Source organism: Acipenser ruthenus, chromosome 6 (assembly GCF_902713425.1).
Source record: "Acipenser ruthenus chromosome 6, fAciRut3.2 maternal haplotype, whole genome shotgun sequence".
Taxonomy (NCBI): Eukaryota; Metazoa; Chordata; class Actinopteri; order Acipenseriformes; family Acipenseridae; genus Acipenser; species Acipenser ruthenus.
The window spans coordinates 19,360,429-19,379,709 of NC_081194.1; the positions used below are offsets into that span (position 1 = coordinate 19,360,429).

A 19,281-nucleotide genomic window follows, 5' to 3' on the forward strand; every position below is an offset into this window, starting at 1 on the left:
ATTTAAGTTAAGATCCATATAAATTTAAACAATGAATAACGAGTAGGTCCAAACCTGAGAAACTGAATTTCTTGATATAGTAATTTTGATTTAACAAAATAATTAAAACAATTATCATCTTTTTAACTATGGAACAAGTTTGCCCCCTGCTAAAAATTCCAGAAACATTTTTTTTGTTGTTTTTTTTTTTTTTTTTTACTGATTTCCAGCACTCAGCAGATTTATCAAAAAAAGTGTAAAGATTAAGATTTACAACAGGCTGCAAAGATTTATTCAGGAGTGTTGAGAACAATAATTTGGCTTTAGAATGTTACAGTAAAAAAACAGTTTAAGCTCTTTAATCAATATTAAATCTCTTGGATCCCTCAGTATGGATGTCGATATGAAGTAGTAGGCCAACTAACCTCAAGTCTACACGATGCAACAAGTTGCATGGAATTTGTTACATGCTGTCAGCACACACTGTGCATCAACCAGTCGTGTGCTTTCGGACCTTTGCCCCAGATAATCTGTAGTACTCGTAAACAGGGTATCATGCATTCAGTGTGCAATGTGGTGAAAAAGCAAGACCCTTTTTTAAACCACAGTGGAAAAGGAACAAAGCTCTTTGGCTCCACCCTAAATAACCTATTCAGTATTCCTGTTTACAAGTTGCTTAGGAACCGGATCTAACACGGCAACGCTGCTGGCACACTAGTAGTTTCTACAGTGTAGAAAACCTGGGCTTTTAAGCGAATGTCCTATATTAACAGTGATACAACTAGTTAAACATACAACAATGAGTAACCATCGCCAAGATTCAAAATGGATCGATGTTAGCAGAAACGATGCATTTCGAGCCTTCTCCCCAACGTCATTAAGCAACAGAGCTGTAAATGAGGTGAGTTTTCTTAAACACTGGTCGTAGTTTAATTTACTCATTTAGTCATGATTTCATAAAGCAAAGTTTACCGATAGAATTGTTTTTGTAATTGTATTTTTTTTCTTATCAGCCTTCATTAACAACGTGGGCAACATAAACGCTTTCCTTTTTCTGCAAACTAAAAAAAAACATACATTTAGCATGTTCACAGCTGTATACGAATAAGTCATTAAAAAATAAAAGTCTCACTCACCTTCTGATAAATCTTTTTTTTAACCACTTTGACCATAATGGCAAAACAACCAGCAGAATTAAAATAGACTAGTTAATTATAGTGATACTTAAAACGTATTCCAAATACTATGTACTGACGTGTTAATAATATTAATAAATATTGTAATGCAATGTATTAATGATCTTTGAACATATCTGTATATCAAATGCACGTTTCCTTTACGGTTTACAATGTGACCCAATTCCTACTACCCTTTATTTAAGCTTATCTAGAGCGCTTACTAAAAGTATTAGCAACAAGGGCTGTTCAAAAATGCAAAGTAGGCTTGTCCCTATCAATGCCTTATTGCTGAGAAACAGGACATTGATGTAACCCACAGCACCAAGCAGTATACAGTATGGTTGACATTAAGGGATTAATTTGATCAACCTATACCCTACTATACCTATGATAATTGACTATACCTGTCTTTGAAAGATCTGTTTGGAAATCCAGACAGTGACATAGGTGTGCTTTAGGATTAGCCAAGCACCAGTATGTCAAACTTATTGCTATCTTCATCTCTTCCCTTTTGCAAACTGTAAACTTTATACTGTATAATAAAATGGATAGTGAAGTGACAGTTGTGTGTGTTTAGCTTCAAGATCAGCTTAGTGTTTTGAAGAGACAACTGGAGGAAAGAGAAGAACTAATATTGGCTCTTACGACTGGCAGGTATTTGCATTTAGAAAAAAATATTTTTTAAAACTCATTGTAAAGTGTCCTACTGAAAAAGATGCACATGTTCACAGATTTAAAACAATAATAATTGAGTCCACTACAGTAGTTGCAAATTTGTATTGACCTAGCATTATAACATTAGTTTACACTCTGTAGAATGTGTGTGGCATGACACTGCTCTGTCTTGGATTACACTGGGTCCTTCCTTCTTCTTAACACTGTACCATGACACCCAGAAAAAAAGGTGTACACTTCAAAAGTTTGTACGCTTTGCACTAATAGAAAATACGATTTTTACAGATGTTATCAAGTTCCATCATTTTTATATGCATTTCCTTAATAGGTTTTTAATGTACATGTATTTTGTTTGTTTTTTGTTTTTCTAGAAATGCAAGTAGACCTGATTATCAGAAGGTAAGTGTGCTGTTTACAGGATGATTTTTTGCAAATGAAATATGCACCTCGAAACCCCTCCCCACCAGGAGAAATTATTCAAAGTAACCTACCGCTCTCCTTGCTTAATAAGTAGTGAATTTAATTGACAAATCACAGCTATAACAAAAAACTGTCTGGTTTCACAGACTGATTATAACTAACCTTGGACTACCTTGCCTGATATGGTAATATTATGTAGATCAGAATTAGTGATGATCTCCTTAAATTTGATCCAATTCTAAAATTTACATTTACATTTTTATTACTGGTTCAGCAACATGAAAGTTCACTGCTTGACATTGTCATGTTTGCTGTGGTAACATATGCTGTGTATACATTAATTACATATTAATTACATATTATTTTGAGTTGCCAGGAATCCAGAATGTTTTTACTTGTATCCACCACAGACATTCAATGAAATGTATGCATCTTCAAAAATACAGTACTAATGTTATTTTTTAGCACAATAGTTTACTTTTTGCAAAGTCGCATTGTTGAGTTTACATATTATTTTTCTCTTGCAAAGCCTCGATAGTGTTATGGTCATTTCAAACAGTCACTCACTGTCCAGGTTGTATAATTCTAAAAATGAAAGGGATGGAAGAGTTTTTTTTTTTTTTTTGCCATGATGGATTCAGTATAGAAATAAGATTTAAGATGAACAGTGCAACACTTACAGACAATTTAAAAATAGCAAAAAACAAAACACCTTAGAATGCTATCACTCGAGTAGGGACCAGGAGCAAAATGGACAGTTACAAAATAAGCAGTTTGGTTGAAACATCCTGAGTCTGCCCTAATGTGGCTGTGCCGGCACTCGTTTGAACAGATTAGCCACTAAAAATGAAGGGCCCTATATTACAACAATTGGTTGTAAAACAGGTGGCCAAATGTTGGATATCACAAGTTATTCATGTACTTGGTCAAATGTCTGTATGTTCGATTTGTCTTGATTTCACCTCCATAGGAAGCCCTTGATTCTCTCCTGGACAAGCCTGTCACTAGGGAACCCCTGAACCTCTATTGCCTGGTAGCTGAGGCAGCCCACAGTGAACTGGCCGCCCTGCAAGTCAAATATGAATGTGCTAACACTGCAGTAAGCTACTTTTTCTATCAGGGATGCTATGCCAAAAGATAAAACTACTTTGTTTATGTTTTGTGTTAGACACCTCTCTTGATAATAAAAAGGTGAACAGGTTAGGATTACAAAGTACCATAAATTGACACTAGTCATACAATAATTTTAAAACCACATGTTCCTTATTCCAGTATAAAAAATAGAAACCGTATACAGAATTAAAATGAACGTAGATACATTTTAAGGACATTTTTTGTTTGGTTGCTGCTGGAGTTTATAAAGTTTGCTGTTGATTTTGGGATACACTGAGTTGGGTTTTTTTACTCTTATGTTTGATTTTTAATTTCCACTTCTCTTTATTCTTTGGTTTGTTGTTCAAAGCATCTCACATTTTCCAAATTCTGACACATTTTTAAATGACTTTAATTTGCTTTGGATATGCTTTTTAAAATTATTGTTACTCTAAGTCCAGGTTCTAAATGGATAGGCTATGAGATATTTCACCAATTCAATTTGCTTTATTGTTATTATTACTGGTCATCCTTTTTCTGATAAATTTGTGGTCCTTCGCTGTTGTTCTCAGAGAGGCCGAGGAGTGGATGGCAATGAAAGAATGGACTCTTGGGGGCAGGGTTTAGGTCTATTGGTTGGAAAGTGTGGGCAAGCTTGCATTGTAGCTGATTTGCAGATAGAGGATTTCAGTTCCCTGTGCCATCATTCTATCTTCTTTCACCAGTACTAAGATTCAGCAAAACAAAATTACCACTTTGTATGGAAAAGATATGAACCTGAAATGTTTCCACTTGACAGCTTCTGGAAGTTCGATCCAGGCTGGCCTCCAGAGAGGCTTCAGTCCATGAACTAAAAGGGGAGGTGGAGAGCTACAAGGAGAACAATGCCAGACTAGCTTCCCTGATTAGCTCATTGAGAGAGCGTGTTCAAGAGATGGAGCAAGAGACTGGAGCCATGGCCTCTACCAAGACCCAGGCTGAAATAACTTTACATGCTGAGTCCAAGGAAAACAGTGTGCTCAAGGAGAGGGTAGAGGAGCTGGAGGGCAAGCTACGGTAAGCTTATGGTGTTAGTAACACTATAAAGATAAAAAATATTGTTGACCTGGTAGATCTAATTACCAATTTTAAATAGCCTACCCATAAGAATCAATCATTTGCCGGTTTTAAAGTCAGAGGATGGAATCAAATTCATACAGATTCTAATGGAATAACTGTTTTTCCATTTGAAGTGTTTAGGTATTTGTAGCCGTTGTTTTTAAATGATATCAATACAAATCTGAATATAATCATACTTCGGTACATACAGCATTATCAGACTTCAGCTTTTACGGAAATGGTAACTGTAATATGGTAGTTGCATCCCCTAGTAGAAGTTATGAGAGACAGAGGTTGTCTTTAAAATGCCAGTCAGACGCCCAGGTCTTCCACAAAACAGTCAAAACAAAAACACCTTCAAAAATCATATTAAACAAAAGGTTGCCATGCATTGACAAATGTGCTATTCTCCTAAAGAGGAGTCCCACAGGCAGAAAACCTCTCTACCTCATAACATCTACCAGCAGCTCCAACTACCCTTTTACAGTAACACAATGGATTTATAACTGATATTTCATAGTTTTATTGATAGGTACTACATGGTATGGTAGATGTGTGGATGTTGTTACCGGTACTTCAATTTATAGTTACATAAAAAAAAAAAAAAAAGATATTTTTTGTCCTTGATCAGAAAGTACATCAACGAATGGGATGACACAAAGCAGCAAGCTTCCCGCAGTGAGAGGAAATACAAGGAGTTTGTTGTTCAGCTTGCTAACAGAATAGATGTTGAATGTACAGGGAGAGATGATCTCCAGGACTCCATAGTTTCCCAGGTATCTTCATAACCGATTTATTGCATAACTGTGACCCACTGTATTTAACTTTGTGTGTACGTACATTTTAATTGAATTTACTGCAATTCTGTTTTTAAAACGATGTAGCAAGTAAATGCTTTGGTTCGCATGGCTTCGCTTATTGTGCTATGTATATATTTTTTTTCTTTTTCCCTGGCTTGCATTTGCAGCTTGACAAGTTGTATAATGAAAACACTCGACAGAGATGCAGGATTGCCAGCCTGGAGGAGACTGTCGCCGCTCACGAGGTGGAGTCTAAAGCCAGCAGGGAGACTGTTATGAGACTGGTCTCTGAGGTGGGCCGGGAACAGAAAGCTGCAGCTTCCTGTACAAAGGAAGTGGAGTCTCTGCGCCAGGTACAAGCTGCTGGATGTTCTCTGCTTGATACCAGTACAGTATTACACAGCTTCATGACTGCATTCTGGCTATTTTTAACCAACTGCTATGCATCCTGCTCAGTAAGAAGAATTAGGGCAGGTAGTAAAAATTAGGACAGGACAAGCCCTTCTCCCCTCACAACTGTAATGTAATGATCCTTGAACAATGCTTGAAATCCCACTGTTTAAAAGGAAATAGATTGATGTATCCATACCGCTGCTTGCTACACACAGCTAATGATAATAATGCTTGCTGTTCAAACTGCTTTGCATCAAGCAGGGACAATTAAGGGATATTCCTTTCTGTGGTTGTTTTCCAGGAGTTCAGAAATACGGTACTGGCCAAGCGAAGCCTGGAGCAGGAAAACCGAGCCCTCCAGGAGAGGCTGGAGGCCAGCAGGCGTGCTTGGGAGGCCTCGAAACATGAGCTGGACAGCCTGGAGAAGTGGTCCAAAGAGCTAGACGGGAGTCTGCGCAGCAGCCTGTGTGAGGCCAAGTCTAGCCAGAGTCTGCTGCAGACCTTCAGGGAGGAACTGGCCGTCTTGCTGAGTGGGCGCAGCGGGATAGTGCACCCCACAGAGGAGGCCATCAAAGAGAGGATCCAGGAGATCTGCAGCAGCAGAGATAACCAGAAAGAGGTGCGGCTCTTCCTTTGAAAACCAAGTAGGCAGGAAGCAGAAACCACATGAATCAAACTGGGGTTGTATATAAGCCAGATAAACTGGTGCTTATGTGATGTGTGTATATATAGAGGCAAATTCACAATGCCATTTAATCCAAAATGTAATTAGAACATTTTTTACTTTAAAAAATTATTATTATTTATTTCTTAGCAGACGCCCTTATCCAGGGCGACTTACAATTGCTACAAGATATCACATTATTTTTACATACAATTACCCATTTATACAGTTGGGTTTTTACTGGAGCAATCTAGGTAAAGTACCTTGCTCAAGGGTACAGCAGCAGTGTCCCCTACCAGGGATTGAACCCACAACCCTCCGGTCAAGAGTCCAGAGCCCTAACCACTACTCCACACTGCTGCCCGAGGTTCTGAAGTTGTATAACCTGAAATCAACAACTCAGGAAATTAATTAAAGGATTTTTAAATGGGATTTTTTTTTCTTTTCAGAAAAATTGTGCTAATGAGTAAATAGCTTTGTGAATTTCCCCCATCGTCTGTATACCAACAAATGGAAAATTTAAGGTTTTATTTTTTGTCCAAAATCTGTTAGTACTGTAGTTTAACCATAGTTAACCATGTTTTTTGATTTTTTTTACAATTGTCTACTATGTTTTACTATGGTCTGACACATTAAACTTTTATAGTGGAACAAAAAGAGCAATCTGAAGCTGAGGGAGAGTTTTGTATTGTTAGAGCCTGTATCAGATGGAGGTGAAGGTGTCTCGACTGACTGACCAGTTGGAGAGGCAGACGGAGCTCCATGATGCCGCGCTGCTGAGAGCCAGACAGACCAAGCAGCAGCTGGGCGAGATCCGTGAGAGGCTCAGTGGCGTGGAGGGAGAGCTGATCTCCGGGGATGTGCTCCGGGATGGCATGAGCCATGAAAAACAAAATGTAGGGGCACTGGTAAACACTGCATATAGCTGGGTCTATATTGACAGAGTTATTTACTAGTCTAGTAAAAACTGAGCTGCTTTTATCTTTTAAGAACCTGTTATATGTTCCTCTTTACCAGTTGTTCCAGTCCTTTTGGCTGCCAGTGACTTTTATGAATAAATACAAAGTTTAACCACTAGATGGTGACATTGGGACCGGTTTACTGTTATTACTGTACTTTGTTGGATGAAGTCAGACATAGGCAACTTTGGTCCTAGAGAGCCATCCCACACCAGGTTTAACAAGTTGAACAAAGACCTGCTCCAAGGTCAGAGTTGCCTATCCCTGGAGTAAATCAGAAATGTTTAATTTACCTTATGTTGCCCTTTTACCATTGTTACTTTTTTGGGAGTGTTTTTTTATTTTTATTTTATTTGGAGTGCGTTACATTTTTTGCTTTTCTGTATCTTACACTGTGAAACAAATGTATGAAGATTACACAGCTACCACAGCTCAGAACTAGTATCTATAAATAGTGCAATTATAATGTGGTAAATACGTTTCTTGCTCATTCCAGTATCTGCGATTTCTGGACGGTCTCTCTGAGAAGATGAAGCTGGACAGAGTGGTGGGTCATCTCGGCTTTGACATGAGGCTGGATGCCATACGGTCCCGGGCTGAACAACTGGTCAAGCTGGAGGGTAATGCCGTTGTTGAAAGCAAGACTCTGGCACACAGCTTGAACAGAAAGGTATGGCACCTTTAGTGTATTTCACTGTGTATTTGAATTTTATGTTGATTTCAAGGAACGTCTTTTATAGAATTTTCTCAACAACTGTACATCTCTATATCAAATATTACAGCAAAAAAAAAAACATAGGAAAGAAAGGCATATTTAAATAAATAAAAGAATGCATGGAAAATATAACCTTCAAGCCTTTCAGAGGTAGTATAACCATGCTGAACAATAGTTTATTACCTTGTTTGGTGAAGCCAATTTTTTGGCACAACTTTCTCTGTTACAGATAGGTAACAGCTAATAGGACACCACTTTAGCCTACTTGTGTTTTGTGCTTCAAATGAGAAACTATGTGGGGTCAGGTGAGGTCATATTACCTGTAACAAAAATCACTTTCATTATTATTTGTTTATTTAGCAGACGCCTTTATCCAAGGCGACTTACAGAGACTAGGGTGTGTGAACTATGCATCAGCTGCAGAGTCACTTACAATTACGTCTCACCCGAAAGACGGAGCACAAGGAGGTTAAGTGACTTGCTCAGGGTCACACAATGAGTCAGTGGCTGAGGTGGGATTTGAACCGGGGACCTTCTGGTTACAAGCCCGTTTCTTTAACCACTGGACCACACAGCCTCCCTTAGTTTTCAAGTGTGATTTAAGTACAGATCCCTTGTAAAGGTTTACCACTCATTTTTCAGTTTTCTCATGGTTATACTATGCATTTACTATAGTTTACCATGGTTTTCCATGTTTTAAATATTCTTTTAATATACCTCTCAGGGTTTTACAATGCTTACCAATGCTTTACCATGCTTTCACTAGGCTTTATTAAACTTTGCTCTGCTTTTACTATGGTACACTTTTCAAAGGGATAGCGACAGAGAAACATGGTATCTGTTCAATGAGCCAACCGCTCTTTGCCCTAGCTAAAGACTCAAAAGGAGCAGCTGGAGAGCAAGGAGCTACACATGGAGCTGCTGAGGAAGAAGATCGCCCAGCTGGAGGAAGAGAAGCGGAGCCGCACAGCGCTGGCGGTGGAGCGCGACGAGGCCAACCTCACCGTCAGGAAGCTGCAGAAGAAGGTGGAGAGGCTGCAGAAGGAGCTGGGCGCCACCCGACTCTTCAGCACAGACCTCAAATCCAAACTCTGTGATACCAACGAGCTCAAGGTAAGCCTCACAGTGGAGCCACACCTCTCTCCTGGGTGAAGGCTATCATGTCCCACATGCCATCTCCAAAGCAGTTTTGTTTCTGTTTTTCTTTTTTATTTGTAAAGTCTTATTGACAGTGGGAACATGAAGTGGAAGTGTACCACAGTCTCCTGTGGTGAAACCTAAACTGAATTTCAAGCTGATGACTGACTAACCATCAGTCCTCAGCTCTAACCTGAAGACAGTGCAGGTTTGACATGCAAACAATTTGCCATAACCAAGGTTTTTGTTTGTTTTGTTTTTATTTAGTTTTTAGTCAGGATAACTTTGGCATGTTTCTGTCTCTCCCTTTTGATACAGTATCTGAACTGAAAAAACGCTGCGCTGGCACTTTATAACACAGACATCTTATTCAGCATTTGTTTTATAACTAAATAAATATTAGGCCTATTACGTGGTTATCTTTCCTAATGCATTTACTTTTTTGCTGCAAGAGGAGGTGCATCTTTCTCCTGGAGATGAGATGCTTCAGCACCGCTCCGGCAGCCGAACCTGGGGCGAGCCCATTCCCTCTTCCCCTCTCCCGACCCGCTCTCCTTCTCGCACTTGGTTTGCTTGTCTGTCACTTTGAACTGAACTCCCGACCGCCATTTAGCCAGGCTATTTTAGTTTAAAAACTTCTAATTAAAATGATCCACGAGTAGGAATGCTACCTTTTTTTTGTAAAAAATATAGCATTGATTAAATGGTGCTTTATGCATGGTTAATTCACGGAAAGTTACATTTTTCTTCACTATATGTGCATTATAGAGAGGTAGTTATTTTATTTTGTATTTTAGTCAGATGTGTGTCCCGCGTGCCTCCACCCCCTCCCCCGTTTATAACACTCTTCAGTAATAATGCTCATATTGTGTGTCCCCCGAGACCAGCGTTATAGCGAGGCAGCACTGTAATACAAAATCACACTTTATTAATTACAATTGAACTGCCTAAACACAATTGTATTGTGTCATCAATAAGGTAATAATAATAAAAAGGTGTGTGCTTAATCATTTGCCGTGCTTGTACAGATTAAAACCTTGGAACAGTATAAGACCATTGAGGAGATGAATAAGAGTCTGGACAAGGTAGAGAAGGTGAAGGTGAAGATGGAGAAGAGGCTGACCTCAGTGAAGTCAGCGCTGGACTTCACTGAACACGAGGCCCAAGGGGAGAGGCAGCGAACCCACAGTCTCCTGGAGGCTGTCACCAGCGAACTGGCAACCCTCAAACACACCATGGGGGAGCTGGCCAAGAGGGAGAGGCAGGTACGAGGCACATACACACAAAAGAAAATGTATATATATATAATTATGGATACACATGCATTGTTTACATATGGGTAGCAATGAGATACAAGGGTGTTTAATATGGATGTAGTATAAACATAGCAGGGCTGGAAATAAGACTCCTATTGCATAGCTCTACTTAGCCTGGGGTTTATAAGACACATGATGATTAATTAATTTCACAGTAAAACCTGGAAAGAATCAGTCTGCTAAGCCTATTCGATGTTGTCATGCAGTTTTATAGCACTGACAGATAGGAATAAGTCTATAAAAAAGTAATTTGTATTTATTTATACATTGAAGAAGTAATTATCAAAAATATATACAAAATCATACAGCAAGAATTGCCTGTGAAGATAACAATAGCATTAGTTATGAGGTTCTCCTGTTTTTGTTCCAGCTGATTGACTTCCGTCAAGTGGTGTCTCAGATGCTGGGTTTGAACTTCAACACCCTGGCCCTCCCCGACTATGAGATCATCAGGCGTCTGGAGAAGCTGATCCAGGGCCAGCACTCCCATGCCGTGGCCTGTCTTTGCCTGGATAACTCCCGGGAGCAAGTCAACCAGGACTTCACAGCCGGATACAACCATGCCAGGCGAACTCTACCAGCTCCTTCTGCTGCTGGCAGATTTCACAGTGCAGCCTCTTGAGGGCGCCAGAGGCTCGTGCTTAGGTTTCAATTGCTGTCTAATTCCTTTCACAAAATATCCTTTTTATAGTTAGGCTGTTTATTTAAGGCATTTTATACTGTTTTCTATTTAACAATCTGGATAATAAGATGTGATTGTGTTGTGTTATGGATGGCAGACTCAAACCTTATGTATATTTATTTCAACAGAGTAGGATGAGAAATCTGGAAGGTGGTCACTGTAATGCTTGTACTGTAGTATAAAAACATTATTTTATAAAAGCAGGGTGATATTAAGTGCCCAAAGGTATTTTGTCATCCTAGGTTGGCTATAATATATCACATAATTGCCAAAAGTGACTTCTCCTAGTAGTTGATGGCACTATGGTTGTGAGCTTACAAATATCCAGTCTTGCACTCTGATCAAATCAATAGGTTTCATAGCAGCCTCAGAGTAACGCATTCTTGATCACTGTCGCAGCAGGTAAAAGTTGCTGTAGTTTACCGTTTAAATCTGCACCTGTCCTCTTCCAGAGCTTCCAATGCTCCAGCTTGCCTCCAATACTCAGATCGTGGCAGCCATTTCCACCTGACTTCCTCACCAATCTAGTCATATGTCCGCTCATCCTTTCAAATACAACAAACGTTAATACATGGTGAGAGACGTGGTACAAGACTGGAAATCTGTCTTGATTATGAGTTAAGGAGTTCCACTATTAGGAGAATGACTGGAGTTACAAAACCCAAATCTCTGAATGTGAGTTCACATTTTCCATTCCAAGCAGACATGATAGTAGCATACCGCTGATTGATCCTGTATTAACTAACACATAGGATGGTCTCACCACTGTCGTCTCCAGGACCGGCTTTCTCCCCAATCATTTCAGATTGGAGCAGCTACTTCCGCAGCCAGAGCCAACATCGATCTCCATCCTGTCGAGGAGCATGGGGCGCTGGTCCTCTGCAGCAGTCGATTCATACATCTGTTCATCCCCTACCGACATAGCAATAGCCATCAAAAAGCTAGCAATCCCGGAGTGGGGGCTACCTGACTGCTGGGGCAACCAGAGGTTTTCCCCTTCTAGGAAGGGTTTTTTTTCCTCTCAACTGAGCGGCAGGTAATCACATAACCATACCGCACTAACACTATTTTAATCTCTCCAGTTTTGTCTTGTATGTCCCTTCTTTTCCCATCTTTTCCAGCTGTTTCTTTTATGTTATGCACTGGCGCGACTCCATTGTTTGTCTCACGTTGAGGGTCTCTGCGGGGAGCCAGGGGTACATCCTTTGGGGGGGTAAGTGCGGATTCACTCCCACGACCTCAGGTCGCCACGATACCTCGTCCTCGCTCTAGGGGGGTTCTCACCGAGTGAGTCAAAGGGGACCCCCGGCCACACTATTCTTTCGCAGCTCATGCGCTTTTCTACCTCATAATGTGAGGTGCTGTCCTTCCTTCGCTAGGGACGTGGCCCGCTTTACGCTCTCAGTGCCCAATCCCAGACTAAACCATCTTTTTGTTGCAGATTCCCTGCAGGAGCCTTTTCCCGGCTTCGGAGGCCTCACCTCACCTCATACGAGGGCAGCACCAGATCAGTCAAGGAATCCTTTTCTATTCTCCTTTCAGCCCTACAATCGGGCTATTCCTATCGGCCCGAGAGGCGCCTCTGCTGAGCAGAGCAACTTTTATATGTTTTCAGATCCTCAGGAATGCTACCTTCGACCAAGCTCCATCCTCGGCAGAAGGAGAGCTCATCGGTCTCTTTTTATCCTAATTTAAGCGGAGCCCTATCTGGCCCATCTAAGCCGAGTTACGGGATCGAGCCTCTATCCTTGGCCGAGCATCACTCACTCGGCCCGTCTTGCTAACAGCTCATTTCTGCTACCTCTGTCGTATCCTTCAGCCCCAGCGGACGACCCGTGAATCCTAAACAAAATTAATCGCTGTTTTCTATTTCTACATGAAACAATAAATAATGAAATCAGATCTTATCACAAGGTGAGGCACCTGCAATGTTGACACGCCAACTTTTTTTGCAACAGCAGCCTGAGAAACCACAGGAGACTCCAGCTCCTTCAGGAGTTCAAGGTGGTTTACGCAATTTATACAAGTCACAGCGTAGTCATGTACACTGCACTGTGGTACGCAAACCTGTCTTGCTCTGAAAAGCAATCTCTGTTCATCATCTGAAAATACTGTATCCCAATTAAACAAAGTGATGTCCCAATTAAACGACGTACATAGCATTGGGAAGAACCGTCTCCCAGAGTTGTAGCCCATTTAAGCAGTAATCCCGATTATCAGTATCCCGATTAGGTGGCGCCAACTGTATGTGTATATATATTTAGTATAAGTACTGGGTGATTTGTTTGAAAAACAATACAAATCTAAACATTTGTCTCTTCATTTATGTAATGCAATGTTAATGTTTAATGTATGAAAAAAGGACAATTTACAAATGTAATGCAGGACCCTATCCACAAAACTTCTGAGTAATTAGGTTTGTGAGTAGGGTCCTACAGTTCCTCCTCATATAAGTTGTGACATTAATTCAAATGTAATAATGTGCCCAGAAACTATATATTAAATTAAACGTACAAATATGAACTGTACAGCAAGAAATATTATGGAACTCTTAACTGAACAAATACAGAAAGAAACACCTATTTCAAATCTATTTTCAATCAATTTCCTGTTCTTAATATTGAAATTGATTGTGGTGTTTTTTCCTGATGCTACATAAGTAGGTTTCTTACTGCTTTGGTTTCCTTAAAATACTACATCCTCCTTCCTTCATTTCCTGAAGCCCTTTTGGGTGGGATACAGTGAAATTATTTGCTCTCACTACAGAAATTCAAGGTCAGGGGAAGGTAGGAGTGTATGATTGTCGAGACAAGTCTATTTTGGAAGCCAATTTTAAAGCAAATAAAAAATGCTACTTTGAATATTCGTACAGTTTTTTGCAATGTATAGATTCCTTTCTAGTTTTATTTATTTTTTTATTTTTTTACATCTGTCTTATGCTGTGGTGTTAATAATGATGCAGCCCAAGGAATGATGCTACCAGCGGAACAAAATTCAGTGACGTTGGGGTAGCTCTGCAGAAACTGAAATCACAAAGTTGATGGGAATTGCATATTGCCACTACTTGTGCAACCCTTGCTGTGTCGATAAATAGAGAACTGCAGTGCCATACTGCCAATCCAACACCTTTCGCAAAAACTCTCCTTCCACATAGAGTGAAAAATGTAAAAAAACTTCAAAGGCAGCATCTGATCATGAATTTGAATAATGAGATCAAATATAAATACACATTTATTTACCAGAACAAGTGAAACAATATTATATTAATCTTCCATTTAATTTGGTCAGCATCAAGGTATTTTTTTTAAACTGACAACTGGCTTCATTTTATCCATTCATTCATCTATTCATTCTTTGTTACTTAATGCATAATTCATTCCTATCCATATTAACTTAACAAATGTTTGTTTATGGGTTCAGAGAACTTTTAGTAAGCATGAAAACAAAAGGAAAAAATACAGGTGGTCTAAAGTGGCCACAAATCAGTCCCACCAGCATTATAAGTTGCATGGAACTTTAAATGAGGAGCTGGAAGGGGAGGAAGATGATGGAGAAGAAGTGATAGAAAAGGGAGATTTACTTTTTTCTTTTCTGAGAAGTCAGTGGTGTGCAAGTTTAATATTGGCTGAGGTTCCCAGCACATATCAAAAAGAATAGCCTGAAACAGAAAAGCAAATTAGTTTTTTCAGTTACACAATTTTTTGGTTTCTGAGCAAACCCTGCTAATGACAAGTTAAACTTTGACAATCAAGTCCTGCTGCAAGTTGAATGGAGGTTTCAGGGTGCCAAGGTTTTTGTATGAATAACCTTTGAATGGAGTGGATCATGTCATGAAACGTTGCAGAGTTAGAAAATCTCATCAAAATGTGTGCTTATGTTGGTTGCCAGGGCTTGCATTGACCTCCTCATTTATTTGCAGCGTATTAGTGTTACTATGACCTGTTCTGGGACTGTCTGTATATACATAATCAAACCTTACCAGATGTTCTTTTATTTACCTGTACTGCTATTGCCACGCAGGCTCTTCTTTGATACAAGGGTTTTGCGCTGGAACATGCTGCAACTCAAAACTAACTGTGGAAGAACTAGCAAAGCCCAGACAACCGATAAACACAGAATCCATTTTAATAAACTTAAAACAATTGCCAAGGTAAGCTTTTTTTTTTTTCAGTCCTGATTCTTGCTTTTACTCTGTTCTCTTGCTGTTTACTTCATGTGTACTATGTATTGTCAAGTCATGGATTGTTCTTTAAGGTGAAAAAATGGGCTAAATCATCAAAGAAAAAAAACACCAATTACAATTATAACTAATAAAAAAAATAATGACTACTTAAAAGCCCCAACATAGCTGGATTAACATTGGTTTAAGCACAAAAGACTACATTTGTATTAAAGGTGAAGCACAATCCAATTGCTGTTTCATTACTATATAATTCTGGATGATAATAAACATGGATGATAATATGGATGATAATACATTTTGTAAAGGATATGCAAAGTGCATGTGAGATTTAACAGTGTCAGATTAGCAGTGTGGAGTAGTGGTTAGGGCTCAGGGCTCTGGACTCTTGACCAGGGTTCAATCCCTGGTGGGGGACACTGCTACTCTACCCTTGAGCAAGGTACTTTACCTAGATTGCTCCAATAAAAACCAAACTGTATAAATGGGTAACTATGTAAAAATAATATGTAAAAAATAATGTGATATCCTGTAACAATTGTAAGTCGCCCTGGATAAGGGCGTCTGCTAAGAAAATAAATAATATTACCACTCCATCTTTGATTTCCATATACAGACCTTTTAATATCCAAAAGAGTGCACCTCCAACATCAGACTGACAGAAGATGCATCAGTAGTTTGATGTCTTCAGATAATAACACTATAACACTAATGAAAATCCATAACCATTGACTGCTCAAAGGTGGCTTCTATTGGCACACAACGGTGGCTGTACAGGCACATCAAAGAAATGCTGTCCTTTGAGCTGGATTCCATAGTGTTTGGTTCTAATCGGGGTTACTTGGGGTCTGTCAACAGGGATGCACATGTGGATGATTGGGATTGGTTGTCGAGCACGCTTGCCAATCAAGGGGGCGGGATGTTAGGGTGCTATGAAAACATGTCATAAAAAGTAAAAATAAGAATAATCCATTCAAAAATCATAGTGGAAATAAAAAAGTACACAGGGGCATGTGACAACATTATTTATTCACAATAATCAAAATGTGAAAATCATGTTGACATTACATGATGTTAATAACAATTCCATGCAAGGATTTTGACAGTTTTAGTAACTGCAGGGAGAAATAACATCAATTACACTGTTCATAAGTTGTCAATAAGTGGGTATTTTGTGGTAAATGACAGCTTTTATTTTGTAATGCATTTTTAGAACTGTCATGTTTTGGTATAATGCTTTTTCTTAAACTGTGAACTAGCAGCATAGCTTGTCGGTAGAATGAAAACAGCACTTATTTTGTATATTGGATGCCATTGTTATGAAAGAACCACTGATTAACAGATGGGAGAGTCTCTTAATCAAGGTCTTTTAGAACTGACACCAATCCAAGTGACAGAAAATTGAGATTCTGTGCCCAGACCATTGCAGCAGCTTTTGTTTTGTGTTCATTTCTGATAATGAGCCTAAACAGTCTTTATTATGAAAGATATTAAAGCTAGGATTTTGTGGATTCAGTTCACAGTACAGCTGATTCAGTTTGAACGGGAGTCAGAAATCTCCCTGATTTTGCAATGTGTTATGCAGTTTCGCTTATTAACACTTTGTTGCTTTTATTACTTTTAAGGGAGACAGTAGTTTTTTTAACACAGCCAATGCATACCTGAAAGACAAAAAAAATCATTGGCCAAAAATACACTTTAGTGGACCCAACAAAATACACCATTCAAAAGTATCCACTGTTTGTTTTAAAATTATATTTAGAGACTGCTAGACATGATTTTGAAAAACTGACATATTTCAAATTGGATTATATAAATAGAATCAATTTAGTTCAGTCTCAAGAAGAGTGAAGCTGTTCTTTTAATAACCTAGCCTATATAATAGTCACAACAGACATGGTGCACAAATCTGTTTTCAGATACAGCTTCTCAGATGAGGAGTACTTCAAGTAAAATTATTTTTTAAGCACTCACCCTCTGCTTTCTCATTTCCTCCTTTCACAGCGAAACTTGGCTAAAAAAAAACATTGTTAGCAACAAGTGCGCAAAATAAATGATCTTTGTCTACTCTGGCTGTGTACACTTCTTTCAGTTTTTTTGGGGGGAAGGATCATATATTCCTGAGCCACTAGGTGGAAACGGGGAGGAAAGAAAAAAACAACAAAAAAAAAAACCATGGCACTTATCTGTTTGTTCTAATCATGGCCAGGCCACCACACAGCAACACCCCAGGAGTACCACTGCAACACAAGATTGAAGCGAGAGAGCTGGAAGCATTCAGCAGCTCACCCAGCAAGCTGCCCCCTGACAGAGCTCTGAGCGAGATGTACTTGGAAGAGAACAGGACCAGTGCTACAGTCAATTATCTGGATAACACGTATGAGTTTGCTGCGGCTGCTGCTGCCCCTCTCTACAACCCCTCCAACCTGGTGTATCACTCTGCTCCCCTGGAACCCCACAGCTCAGCCTCCGAAGGAAACCTGCATTCCCGGGGCAACGTACCAACGAGCCCCCTTGTGTTCATGCCATCCAACCCACAGCTTTCCTCTTTCATCCACCATCACCACCACCACAGCCGACAGATACCCTACTACCTGGAGAATGACCAGGGCAGCTACCGGCTGAGGGAAGCCACCCCTGAAGCTATTTTCAGGTAAGCTCTAGATTTAGACTTGCTTTAATTGTTGTTGGGCTATTTGTTTTGTGCTACTCATGATATATTGTCTTGCACGTTAATGTATGTTTTTATGCCACGGAAAAAATAAAAACAACAACAATTGTGATAAGACACAACTTTTTTTCAGGAAGTGCTACAAAGCACTCCATTGAAAGTAGGAGGAAGACAGCTCAAGTCAACCGCTTTCATTATTTTCCTCATCTAGTGATCACAATTCTTAATACTGTATTATTATTATGATTAAAAAAAAAATAATAATGAATTGAATAAATGAAAGATGTTAGTACCATGTGGCTATTGAAAGACAAACTGAAAGGCTGCTAAAAAAATAGAATTTCTCACTTTTGGGGCTACAGAATGGAATGTGGTTATATGCTTAAATAGTTACAATTACCAGCCTGATCAAGATAAACACACTGACAAGTAGATAGATACATTAGTAAACAAAAGGAAAATGTATGGGGCATCAATCTTAAAGCACAGAGCACATTTAGGATATAAAACTCTGGTTCAAAGATATTCTAATATTATCCCATTCGATTCAGCTTTTTTTCTCACCTATACTACACCTTTAAATCCTTACTGGTAATACACTAAATTACATTTGGTGAATATGTATAGGAGTGGGGATAAATAGATTTTGCAAATAATTATTCATCACTATTTTTATCAAGAGTGGTCTGCTTTAGTTTCAATTTAAAACCAATGTACAATTATAAAGCAGAAGGTACAAGGAAGGGATATGTTTACTACAAAAGACAGGGTAGATTATCAAAGCTCTTTACCCTAGATTGTCATCAACAGCTTTTACCAAACAAAAAATGTGTGCTGATTTATTTCTTTTTGGATGCCAGATAGTTTTTACCAGTCCAGAATATGTATCCATTGCTCAAGTCTGCTGTCTGCAGTTACCAATGCAAGTGGTGTAGACATTTGTTCTTAACATCTCTGTATCTGCTATATTTCTTTTCCTGTTGACTTTAAAAAAAAAAAAAAAGAAAACAGTACAGTACCTATTAGCAGTAAATCTACTCCATTTACTTGGAAATCACTAACTAAATGCCTAGTCGTTTAGAAAAAAATGATACAAATTATAATTATGTCTTATAAAAAAAATAACACCACAAATAATATTGCAATAACAAAGACAAGGAACGGTGGAATTTAATGTTGTAAAGTTTGTAAGATGCAAAAAACGTGTTTTGAGATACTGTTTAAAACTGCATGGAAAAAAAACTGCATCTGGCTTTAAATACTTTAGTCCTTGAAAAAGTACATGTTGGCTAATGTGTACAAAGAAACCCAATATGCAGGTA

The 19,281-nt window shown here is 39.0% G+C and overlaps 2 protein-coding genes across 5 annotated transcripts in view; both read left to right on the forward strand.

Annotated features, from left to right (window-relative positions):
- Positions 1-258: 258 nt before the first annotated feature.
- LOC117410342 (coiled-coil domain-containing protein 170) lies at positions 259-15,080 on the forward strand. Its single transcript, XM_034016767.2, has 13 exons — positions 259-880; positions 1,735-1,811; positions 2,204-2,231; positions 3,223-3,351; positions 4,144-4,400; positions 5,074-5,218; positions 5,410-5,595; positions 5,937-6,254; positions 6,995-7,195; positions 7,755-7,928; positions 8,844-9,086; positions 10,139-10,375; positions 10,797-15,080. Exons 1-13 carry the CDS (start codon positions 779-781, stop codon positions 11,046-11,048), a joined length of 2,349 nt encoding a protein of 782 aa, XP_033872658.2. The 5' UTR covers positions 259-778; the 3' UTR covers positions 11,049-15,080.
- Positions 15,081-15,177: 97 nt separating this feature from the next.
- The window catches only part of esr1 (estrogen receptor 1), a 40,959-nt gene continuing 36,855 nt past the window's right edge, over positions 15,178-19,281 (forward strand). For 2 of the 4 annotated variants that reach the window (XM_059025180.1, XM_059025181.1), the window contains exon 1: positions 17,511-17,941. In XM_059025180.1, the coding sequence (XP_058881163.1) occupies positions 17,613-17,941 (329 nt within the window). In that variant the 5' untranslated portion in view covers positions 17,511-17,612. Of the gene's footprint in view, positions 15,259-17,489; positions 17,942-19,281 lie in introns of those variants that run through there. The other 2 variants (XM_034016773.3, XM_059025179.1) reach the window with 2 other exon arrangements.

Excerpts from the sequence above, each read along its gene's own strand:
- LOC117410342 (XM_034016767.2), top strand. The coding sequence starts at position 779 with ATGAGTAACCATCGCCAAGATTCAAAATGGATCGATGTTAGCAGAAAC. Across the intron at positions 1,812-2,203 it reads TTGGCTCTTACGACTGGCAG|AAATGCAAGTAGACCTGATT; the intron begins GTATTTGCATTT and ends TTGTTTTTCTAG. Across the intron at positions 5,219-5,409 it reads AGGACTCCATAGTTTCCCAG|CTTGACAAGTTGTATAATGA; the intron begins GTATCTTCATAA and ends TTGCATTTGCAG.